The following is a 12,032-nucleotide window of genomic DNA, read 5'->3' as shown; positions in this document are numbered from 1 at the left end:
CAAATATGTATCTGGTTTATGTCTGTGATGGACGGGCGATTCATAATTCCTTATGAATCACTAGGGCCAATATGTCCGATAACTGCTTTTTCCGAGGAGTGACTTAGACCTCTTGCAGGGAAGTTTTCCTGCAGGATCAGGAATAGGGGTGTAAGATGTAAACAAAGGCGGCCTGCTAGAAGTTCTCTGCCATTTGTCTGGGCTTTGAAGCAGGGCCCCCCTGTGGAGTTTGATTTCCTCTCTCGGCTATCTAACAGCAGATGGCTGGTGTGAGAACATGGCTGACATGAAATAATCCATATTCCTAACAGAAAGATCATATATATTTTACTGGTATTATGAGGATTTATACAGGACTACTCCGGCAGACTTGGACAAAATAGCCACCTTCCTCGAATATCTGGATCTCTCTACCTTTACGGAGGAACAACAATCAGTCCTAGATGCGACTATTACAGAGGCTGAGGTACGAAATGTGATCTCCTCGTCCCAATACCAAAACCCCTGGTTCTGACTGACTCTAATGAATACTACAAAATGCTTAACCCCGAGATCATCCCTATACTAACCCAGTTATATAATGCCATATATAAAAAGACCATGCGGGGGTGGACTTGTTCCTAGACTCTAGGACAATATTACTCCCCAAACCAAAAAATAAATAAAATAAAGTGACACTGCCACAGTCTTATAGACCCATATCCCTTCTAAATCGGCATTACAAATTCCTGGCGAAAATATTATCAATCAGATTACAAAATACCCTGCCCAAAATCATACACCCCACACAAAGAGGTTTCATTAATCTAGACAATCTGTCAAAAACATCAGGGCAGCGGACGTCGGAAGGTTGAAGAAATGACTTTAATATATTGCTCTATTTGCTTATTTTGGGACCATCACCAGAGACGCGTCATAAATAATACTGATCAATATTACGGCTCTTATTAAAATGTATGTTATTCTGTCTTATGTCAACCTTAAATAAAAACATTTGAACATAGATCAGAAGAAATGAAGCATAGCTGCATTTAACATTCTGTTCAAACAAAACTAAATATAAAATGATCCAGTCAAGAGTTATGACATTTACTTACATACTATGGTGCCACCTGGTGTACAAAGTGTATAATAATATGCAAGTCCACCTACTGGGTATATGTCCAGTATTGGCTCCCCCTAGGTGGGCTATAAAGACACCGAACTAACCAGTTAATACAAAAGCCATAAAAAAGAACCGAACCACAAACAAGAACCAATATATCCTGAACCTAGAAGAGAACCAAGAGGAAAAAAAACAAACAAAAAAAAAACAAGGGTGGTAACTGTGTTCCCCAATGCATCCAACAACAAAAAAAATATGTTTTTTTTTTTTGTTTTTTTTTTACAATTACAAAAATAGTGTCTGTGGAGAGGATATAGCCTACCTAGGCAGAGTGAGCATTTCTAACCCATGTGCTGTTTCTCCCAATGTCATTCAAGAGAAACAGGCGTAAATTGCAACAGAAATGTACACCAGGTCCTGAAGACTGCCAGTCACTGCGGATAGAGGAGGGAGCAGTGCTTTACTCGTCAATACACTGGACTAGGGCAGATTTACCAAAGCTGGCTATTCATTTACCAGTCTCAATAAATGTGGTGCATCATATTCCAGCAGACTTTTTATTAAGAAGCACAGGCTTCTTCTATCCACTGGCTGTCCATGTGCCAGAAACAGAAATCAGATAATTTTCGCCAGTGGTCATCTGTGCTACTGGAGAAGCGAAGCAGATACACTATGCATTCACCAATAGTGTACACTATGGCACAGGCGCAAAATTATGGGCCAGGTGAGATGCCTGCCTGTCAGTCAAGGAGGAGGGGGAAAAGGGGCTCTACGTGCAGAGCCATATTAGTAAAAAATATATTTTTGTTCGGAACGGCACCATGGAAGAACATAAATGAGGTATTGTTTTACTCAGCAGGGTCAACCCCACAAAGCGTTATGCTTAGTTTAATAAGGTTAATCCTCAAGACAAATGATATTTAAGAGAACTGATCACTTTAAATCTGCAATGTAAATCTAGCTTTAATTACTTAGGCTAGTTAAACTACCTCAAGTTCACAAATTATGTCAAGAAACTGCAGAGGCCTCATCTGCACAGTAGCTTATCTTCTGCATCAGACTGGTTCCTTAATTGTCCTAGGTCCCCCTTACCTTGATAAGCGGGCTAAGGGTACAGCCACACGATCAGGCTTGTGGATGTAGCTTTGGAAGCCAAAAATCAGGAGTGGATGACAAAGAAGAAAAGTATAAAAGGACAGATATGACTTCTTTTTAATTTACTTCTGGATTTGTATTCCAAAACTGCATCAAGAAACCTGAACATGTGGCCATACCCTTAGTGACACTATGTTGAATATCATAGCGCTAATTACCTTCAGCTTGGGCCTCACACAGAAAATGTGGTGCCCTCTCTCACAGCCGTCACACAGGATCATGTTCTCATTATCTCCCTTCTTGCGGCAAACCTTGCACCTGGCATTGCGAATGGATCGGGACCATAAGATACTGCGATCCAACGTGGCTAAGTGGAGGAAGATTTGAGAGAAGCTGCTAGATGAAAGTAAAGATTCTCGCCAGCGATCCAGCAATGTTCTTTGAATACGACCACTGTCACTGGCATCTACAATGAGACAAAAGCCCAGTCATATCTCACTGCCATTGCTTAGGTTCCTTTTAGTTATTACTCATTTCTAATAGGCTTCCAGCAACTGTTACTTACCATCTCTTTCACTAGTTTCGTCATCTTTCTTCTTTTTGTCTTCCTTCTTTTTATCAAATTTATAACTCTTCTTAATGTCTTCGGCATCACCTATACAATTGATAAGCATAAAGTGATGAATGACTACTTATAGTGATGCTTATAATCCTATTTATTTTTTCTGAGTCAGCTTTTATTTTTTATAGCTCTGCTATATTAGGCTAACACTAACTGCAAGTTTGTTGCACTGATTCTTTCATATTCATGCTATTCTTTCATATTCTGAGAGAGCCTTGAAATGAAGAAGCTTACTTAAACATTGGGACTGGGTCAATATTCATACACGCTGGTCTGGGCTTTTCACAGAAAAGTAATGTCCACATTCGCTGGAGTGTATGTGTACAAGCCAGCAGATGATTTCTATTAAAAAGGTTGAGTTATGTGCATATGGAAGTCAAGGGGAGCAGGTCCCTTGTTCAGGACCCTTCTATGAGCTATAGTGGAGAGCAGCTCTCAAAAAAAGTAAAAAGGTGAAACTGGCCTGTTATTATCTTACAACCACATTATCTGGACAGAAATGAACTCCAAAACAGCGTAGATGTGAAGGGGTTTTCTGGGTTATTGATATTTACAACCTATCCTCAGGATAAGTCATCAATATCATAGCTTTTGGGGGTCTGACATCCAGCACCAGCAGCAACTGCAGGCACCTAAACTACCACCGAGAATGGAGCTGTGTTACTGCCTCAACACTTCTTGGTGTTACTTCCGGTGGCTGCTGTGAACAGCTGGTCAGTGGGGGTGCTGGATGTCAAGAACCCCCCCCCCCTTTGATCGGATAGGGATGCTCTAAGGCTATTTTCACACTAGCATTAATATTTTTTAGTATTGAGATCCATCATAGGGTCTCGATACCGGAAAAATCCCACTGACAAAACGCAACTGAATAGAACGGAACGCTCCAGAATGCATTCCTTTCTCATACCGGAGAGCAAACTGCAGTATGCTGCAGTTTGCTTTCCGTCCTGGGATGCGGAGCAAGACATGACCCATAATGCAAGTCAATGGGGGACGGATCCGTTTTCTCTGACACAATCTGACAAGGGATCGGTACTCCATTGATTTTCAATGGTGCTCATGACGGATCCGTCTTGGGTATGTTAAAGATAATACAACCGGATTCATTCATAAAGGATGCAGATGGTTGTATTATCAGTAACGGAAGCGTTTTTGCTGAACCCTGCCTGATCCAGCAAAAACGCTAGTGTGAAAGTAGCCTAAGGGTAGGTCATCAATATCTATAACCTGAAAAAACCCTAAGAGAAAATGGGATTGGATTTTTTTTTACTTACTGTAAAATCCCTTTCTCGTTCAATTCATTGGGGGAACACAGCACCATGGGTATATGCCCAGCTACCACTAGGAGGGGACACTAGATATTAAAAAGGTTGGCTCCACCCAGGCGGGCTATACCCTCTCCACAGCACTAGGCTAATCTGTTTGTACCAATAGCAGTAGGAGTGAGAAACAAAAGCGAAGAACCAACATGTCCAGGACCGGGAAAGGAAACTAGAACAGCAGCCTGGTGACAGGAAAATAAGTGAAAACAAAGAGTGGGATCTGTGTCCCCCAATGAATTGAACGAGAAAGGGATTTTACGGTAAGTACAAAAATCCAATTTTCTCCTTAATGTCATTGGGGGACACAGCACCATAGGACGTCCCAAAACGGTCCCCGAGGGCTGGAAGGTAATCTCATGCAAAAAGTTGGACACACAGGTGCTGGAGAACCCTGTGACCCAACCGGACCAGGAGAGGCCATAGCATGAAATGGTTCCAAAGGAAAAAAAAATATAGGAGACAGTCAGGATTCAAAGGACAAGTGCCTGGGAAAAGAGCCCAAGAAGGAACAAAGGGGAACACCTGATTCCTCCCGAGGTGGGATATGGAGCAAAGCAGATGTCCTGCGCAAGAACCAAGAGTTGAACAAGTGCCCACTAAAGAGCCCGAGCAAAGATCTGTAAGAACCAGGGCTCCTCCTGAAGAAACAGGAGAGTATCACAACAACGTCTGTTGGTAACGACCTAGCGCTCTGCATATGGAAGGATTCTCCAGGAGGAGAATCCATAAGGGTCCATTCACACGTCCGTTTTTTCTTTCCTGATCTGTTCCGTTTTTTGCTGAACAGATCTGGACCCATTCATTTTCAATGGGTCCTGAAAAAAAATCTGACATTGTGCTGTCCGTTTTTTTTCAGGACCCATTGAAAATGAATGGGTCCAGATCTGTTCAGAAAAAAACGGAACAGATCAGGAAAGAAACAACGGACGTGTGAATGGACCCTAAGAGGACAGACCCAACAAGAAAATTAGACTATGAGGGTACCTGGCAGGAGGAAAAATGCCTGGAAAAAGGACGGGCAGTCCTTAACCAAGGAAAAAAACTTCCTGGAAACAAGCTAAAAGACCCTGTGGACCGCCCCTCAGCAAAAGGAAGGCGCTTCTATAAGGCCTGGAAGCAAAGCAACCCGACCAGAAAGAGGACCCAGCAAGGAAAAAACGAACTTGTCGCAGACCAAAAACATGGCCTGTCTGTGGCCAACCTCCTGTAAAAGCCAGGGTAGAGAGGAACCATGGGAAGTGAGCGAGGCTCCTTCTGCAGCAAGGCATGTGGGCAAAGAGCAACACCCTATGAGAAGGTGGAACCCCATCCTGCTAGAGAAAGCAGCCAACCCCTGGGGAAGGAGGGGGTCCTAGGTAACGGCCAGGAGAAGGGAACATAAAGACCTGCTTCCCATTAAAAAATTACCCAGACAAAGGCTCAAGTATGGTCCACAGAACTGGACCACATGAGGATAATAATAGCCAGATTATCAAGGGAAAAATTGAATGTATCCACCAAAGGGAAAAAAAACAGCCATGGTTAACCAACCATCCCAAGTGTAGTGGCTAGCATACTGTATAACATTGCTCCGGAATAGGAAAGTACAGCAGCCTGGATTTTGTAAAAGAAAGGCCAGATATCCATATGTCAGAAGAGGATGAAGAATTCGCCAGGGGGAAGCCGGGAGAGACTACACTGACATGTTGAAAGCAGCTAACAACAGAGCACAATGAAACCCCCAAGGAAGGGGAAAGAAACTGACAGGTGTAAAAAACGGCAAGGCCCAAGGGGATGGCACTTCCGTCATGTAGCACCACTAATCCGGGAATATAAGGGTGTACAAGAATGCCCAGACCATGGAAGAACTACGGGACCATATCAGATACCAGGGCGAGCAGCAGAAAAACCCACCCAAGTAGGTGTCCTGTCACAGGCATATCAGCAAGGAACTCCAGCGATTACCTGAAAACTGCAATAGCGACTAGTGCTCACAATGCTTTGTATCCCTGCAGGATAGAACATCCAGTGGTGATCCAGAAACTCAGTCAGTACTGGGCCACGTAACACTGTGAAAACAAAGCTGAGAGGCAGTAACAACAACGCGAGTACTCCAGCCATGAAACGGGGTAAGCAGCTGTGCAGAATACAGTAGTACTTTATATGGTTGAAAATCTAGCATGACCGCCAACAACCTGCGCACGCGAAGGGAGTGTGGTTGTCTGGTGCAAGCAATAATGTAAAAATCATGCCCATTACAACAGTAATGAGGTGCCAGATGCATACTAGAACCAGAAAAGGGTGATGAATACAGCATCTGGGAATGGTACCATCACTACTCAGCATGAAGAGGGGCCCCATGATTGTCTAGCACACATTAGAGCCAGCAAAATACACCCAGTAATACAGGAGCTGTATGTGCCACAGATTGTACCAATAGGGCACAGCACTTAAGAGATACTATAAATACTCCGCCTGAATGGGAGTAATCTGATTGCATGGCGAACACAATGAGAGTGGAGACCTAGCTACAGCATCTGGAAATGGCATAGATACTGCGCTTGATAAAGGAGTAGAATGACTGCATGGTGCATGGCTACAGCCTCTGGAGATGATGACCAGGGCTCCCACTGTAATATGTTGCGTGGTGCACACCAGCCCCAGGATGGTGTATTGGCTACAGCGTCTGGAGAAGTAATACGGTGGCCTGGAACACTCAGACTAGGAGAGTGTTGAATATAGCCCCTGGAAGAGAGAAATTACTCCAGCTGAAAAGGAGATATCTTGGAACAAGGAAAGTCTGCTGGATACAGCATTTGGCAGTGGTACGAGTACGCCCCTGTGAAGGGGAAGGCGTACGTACCTGGGACACCACATAAGTGTGTTGGCGTGCTAAACATGGTGACGTGTAAAGCACCACCTACTGGAGAGGCGGCAAGCTGACTTACCTGTGTGGATAATATCCTGTGCAGCTAGGGGAGTGCCATCTGAAAATCCACTAAAGGGGATCGCAACCCTGCAGAGGAGAGGTTCCTCAGTGAACATTTGTCTTTGGCCACCCGGAGAGATTCTGTATGGTGGAAGACCGCATGATGCTCTGTTCAGAGTCAGAATCAGTGCTGAGGAGTCCTCGAGGAGGTGTAAGATGCGTCAGGGAAGAATATGTCACCAGCCTCAGACCTGTCCTGGGGGTGACCAGAGGATGCCGAGGAGGAGCGGGTCTTAGTTGTGACAACCCGAGGTAGTTTGCGAGACCTGGTGTCTTAAATGTGAGCGTGCCCCGGCCGCGGAGGAGTCCCTGGGAGGGGCAGAGGCGGACCAAATTTGGGCAGGCAAGTGGTCCAGAGACTCCACCATGGATATGGAGAGTCGGACAAGATTCTCTATGGCTTGGGACAGGGAAGAGACCCATTCAGGAGGGACCGACACAGAAAGGGTCGTCAGGGAAACATGAAGGGTCTGGGAGCACAAACAGGGAAGGCTGACCGCATGGCAACTTTTTATCGCAATGGGCGCATGTGAAATACATGGCGACCAGGAGCGGGGGCTGGGAATGAGAGTCCTCTTTGAGGAGGATATGGGGGCTGATGGGGAGCTTGAACAAAGAAAAACAGCCAGGCAGAGGCGGTCCTACTGGTTCCCAGGTGCTGCAGCAGCTGCAGAAACGGGCAAGGAGGTTTGCTGGCAAGATAGAGGCTCTTTTTTTTCTTAAAAAATAGGTAAAGTGGAAACCTCCCTCCACAGGGTTAAAGCCTGCACTTGGCTAGGATAGGAGGGGAAAAGAACCCTTCCCATAAGCCGAGAGAAGCCGGGGACTAAAGTAGGGAAAGACCGGGAGACGCATGGGTAGCAAGGGAGGTTAAGGATACCCAGGGGGGGGGAAGAAAAAGGGGGAAAGGAGGGACCTAACCAGGCCCCACAAATAAAATAAATCCCATCCCTTGGACAGAAAGGGGGGTTTACCCTGGGGGACCTCTTGGGGCAGGGACGCAGGGGAGAATACTTATCTTCCGGCGTCTTCAGGTGCCACAGGGTCACCCCTTCGGCAAACTCAACACTTACAGTACAGACCAAAAGTTTGGACACACCTTCTCATTCAAAGAGTTTTCTTTATTTTCATGACAATGAAGGCATCAAAACTATGAATTAACACATGTGGAATTATATACATAACAAACAAGTGTGAAACAACTGAAAATATATGTCATATTCTAGGTTCTCCAAAGTAGCCATCTTTTGCTATGATTACTGCTTTGCACACTCTTGGCATTCTCTTGATGAGCTTCAAGAGGTAGTCATCTGAAATGGTCTTCCAACAGTCTTGAAGGAGTTCCCAGAGATGCTTAGCACTTGTTGGCCCTTTTGCCTTCACTCTGCGGTCCAGCTCACCCCAAACCATCTCGATTGGGTTCAGGTCCGGTGACTGTGGAGGCCAGGTCATCTGGTGCAGCACCCCATCACTCTCCTTCATGGTCAAATAGCCCTTACTTTCAAAGATTTCCCAATTTTTCGGCTGACTTACTGACCTTCATTTCTTAAAGTAATGATGGCCACTCGTTTTTCTTTACTTGGCTGCTTTTTTCTTGCCATAATACAAATTCTAACAGTCTATTCAGTAGGACTATCAGCTGTGTATCCACCTGACTTCTCCTCAACGCAACTGATGGTCCCAACCCCATTTATAAGGCAAGAAATCCCACTTATTAAACCTGACAGGGCACACCTGTGAAGTAAAAACCATTTCAGGTGACTACCTCTTGAAGCTCAATCAAGAGAATGCCAAGAGTGTGCAAAGCAGTAATCAAAGCAAAAGGTGGCTACTTTGAAGAACCTAGAATATGACATATTTTCAGTTCTTTCACACTTTTTGGTAATGTATATAATTCCACATGTGTTAATTCATAGTTTTGATGCCTTCAGTGTGAATCTACAATTTTCATAGCCATGAAAATAAAGAAAAAACTCTTTGAATGAGAAGTTGTGTCCAAACTTTTGGTCTGTACTTTATGTGGGATAGCCACTGCAGATGCAGTAATGGGGGACTGGGTGACCAGCATAGGTACTTCAAGTATGCGCCTGCAGGGGGTGCAACTAAAGTGGTAATCCACAATCGAGCCCCATTCTGCAGCAGGCCGAGACCTGCAGAAGAAAGGAAAAAATAAAATAAAAAATGAAAAGCAGCAAGACCTGAAAAAAACAGAGCAGGTCATGTCTGCCTCCTATGGACACTAGACTAAAACGGATTGGTCTAGTGCAGTGATGGCTAACCTTGGCACTCCAGCTGTGTTGAAACTACGACTCCCAGCATGCTCCATTTATTTCTACAGAGTTCTGAGAGCAGCCAAGCAAGGGGGGCATCTTGGGAGTTGTAGTTTTACCACAGCTGGAGTGCCAAGGTTAGCCATCACTGGTCTAGTGGCTGTGGAGAGGATATAGCCCTTCCTGGGCAGAGGCAACCTTTTTGATATCTAGTGTTGCCTAATAGTGGTAGCTAGGAATATACCCATGGTGCTGTGTCCCCCAATGATATTAACGAGAAAGTATGATTATAGTCTACAAGTGAATGAACAACCAGCGTTACCAGGTAAGTTTCACCAATATACTGACACATATAAGCCTTATTAAAGGGCTTCTGTCACCCCACAAAAAGGAGATTTTTGTATAACTTACCAGTTAAATCTCTTTCTCACTCTTCCTTGGGGGACACAGAAGACCTTGGGTATAGCTCAGCTCCCTAGGAGGCGTGACACTAAGTAAAACTGTTAAGCCCCTCCTCCATCAGCTATACCCTCAGCCTGGAGATAGAGGCTACCAGTTGCGTGTCCAAGTAGTGAAAGGATAACAACCAACAATGTAAACAGCCAGCAACCCAACGGGGCGCCAGACCATAACCCTATAACCAAAACACAGAAGGGTGGGTGCTGTGTCCCCCAAGGAAGAGCGAGAAAGAGATTTAACTGGTAAGTTATACAAAAATCTCCTTTTCTCACCCATTTTCCTTGGGGGACACAGACCTTGGGACGTTCAAGAGCAGTCCAAGAAGGGAGGGACCACAACCCAAGGCGGAACACCACCGGAGCATCAGGAAACCGCAGCCTGCAAAACCAGGCGGCCCAAAGCAGCATCCGCTGACGCATGCGTATGCACTCTATAGAACCTGGTGAAAGTGTGCAGAGAGGACCAAGTGGCTGCTTTGCACAACTGCTCAGCCGAGGCCCGATGCCTCTGCGCCCAGGAAGCCCCGACTGCTCTGGTGGAATGAGCAGTGACGCCGAAAGGCGGAGCCCTGCCCTTGGCTCGATAAGCCTCAGACACCGCCAGTTTAATGAAACGGGCAATGGCCACCTTGGAGACTGCCAAACCCTTGCGCGAACCCTCCGGAACCACAAACAGGGAATCCGTGCGCCGAAAGGATCCGGTGACCTCCAAGTAAATCCTCAACGCCCTGACCACATCCAGACGGTGCAGTTCCCGTTCTCTGGGGTGGGAAGGAGAGGGACAGAGCGACGGAAGGACGATGTCCTCATTGATGTGAAAGGCGGAGACCACCTTTGGCAGGAAGGCCGGGACAGGCCGAAGCACAACCTTATCCTGGTGGAAGATCAGGAAAGATTCGGAGCAAGAAAGAGCCGCTAACTCCGACACCCGTCGGAGAGACGTGATGGCCACAAGAAAGATGACCTTGCAGGACAGAAGGCGAAGGGAGACCTCCCGCAAGGGCTCGAAGGGGGCAGATTGGAGCGCCGAGAGCACCACATTCAGGTCCCAGGAAGGAACCGGAGGGCGGTACGGCGGAACAGAGTGAGCCACCCCTTGCAAAAAGGTCTTAATCGGCCCTAGAGGGGCCAGGGGACGCTGGAGAAGAATAGACAGCGCCGAAATCTGTCCCTTCAGAGAACTGAGGCCAAGCCCCAGGTCCAGACCCGACTGGAGGAAGGACAGGATCGTGGGAAGAGAAAAACGGAGAGGTGGGATGCTCCGGGATTCACAGAACCCCAGATAGGACCTCCAAACCCGATAGTAGATTCTCGAGGATACGGGCTTACGAGCACGGATCATGGTGCGGACTACGTCCGCGGAGAAACCCCGTCGCGTTAAGACGGCGGTCTCAACAGCCACGCCGTCAAACGTAGCGAGCCTAAATGCTCGTGGAAGATCGGACCCTGAGAGAGAAGGTCTTCCCTGGAGGGCAGTGGCCACGGTGCGTCTGCCAACAGCAACATTAGGTCGGCGTACCAGGACCGACGGGGCCAATCCGAGGCGATTAGAATCGCGGGAACGCCCTCTGCCGCGATCCTCCGAAGAACCCGTGGCAGGAGGGGAAGAGGAGGAAAGACGTACAGAAGGGAGAATTCGCGCCACGGAAGGACGAGCGCGTCGGCGCCGTATGCCTTCGGGTCCCGTGCCCTGGCCAGGTATAGGGGAACCTTGTGGTTGAATTTGGAGGCCATAAGGGTCCACGTCGGGGCGACCCCAGCGAAGACAAAGGGCCTCGAACACCTCTGGGTGCAGAGACCATTCTCCCGGGTCGATGGTGGACCGGCTGAGGAAATCCGCCGCCCAGTTGTCTACCCCCGGGATGTAAATCGCAGACAAGGCTGGCACGTGCGTCTCCGCCCAGAGGAGAATGAGGGACACCTCTTGCATCGCCGCGGGTGCCTCCCTGATGGTTTATGTACGCCACAGCCGTGGCATTGTCCGATTGGATCCAAACAGGGTGGCCCCTCAGTAGATGGGTCCAGTGTCTGAGGGACAAAAGAACCGCCCTCAGTTCCAGAATGTTGATTGGAAGTCTGGACTCCGATAGAGACCAAACGCCCTGGACCCCCCCCCCACCCCCGTAAGCTGGCATCGGTGGTAATCACCAGCCAGTTCAGTGGAAGGAAGGACCTCCCCCTTAGAGGGATAT

The 12,032-nt window shown here is 47.1% G+C and overlaps 1 protein-coding gene across 2 annotated transcripts in view; it reads right to left on the bottom strand.

The window, feature by feature from the left end:
• Positions 1–12,032, bottom strand: part of BAZ1A (bromodomain adjacent to zinc finger domain 1A) — a 109,147-nt gene that overhangs the window by 22,122 nt on the left and 74,993 nt on the right. For both annotated transcript variants that reach the window (XM_044271504.1, XM_044271503.1), the window contains exons 22-23: positions 2,766–2,855; positions 2,419–2,666 (exon numbers count right to left, since the gene is read on the bottom strand). In XM_044271504.1, the coding sequence (XP_044127439.1) occupies positions 2,419–2,666; positions 2,766–2,855 (338 nt within the window). The remainder of the gene's footprint in view (positions 1–2,418; positions 2,667–2,765; positions 2,856–12,032) is intronic.

The sequence above is a fragment of the Bufo gargarizans genome, chromosome 11, assembly GCF_014858855.1.
Source record: "Bufo gargarizans isolate SCDJY-AF-19 chromosome 11, ASM1485885v1, whole genome shotgun sequence".
In the NCBI taxonomy this organism is placed as follows: domain Eukaryota; kingdom Metazoa; phylum Chordata; class Amphibia; order Anura; family Bufonidae; genus Bufo; species Bufo gargarizans.
This window is presented reverse-complemented; position numbering and strand designations above follow the sequence as displayed.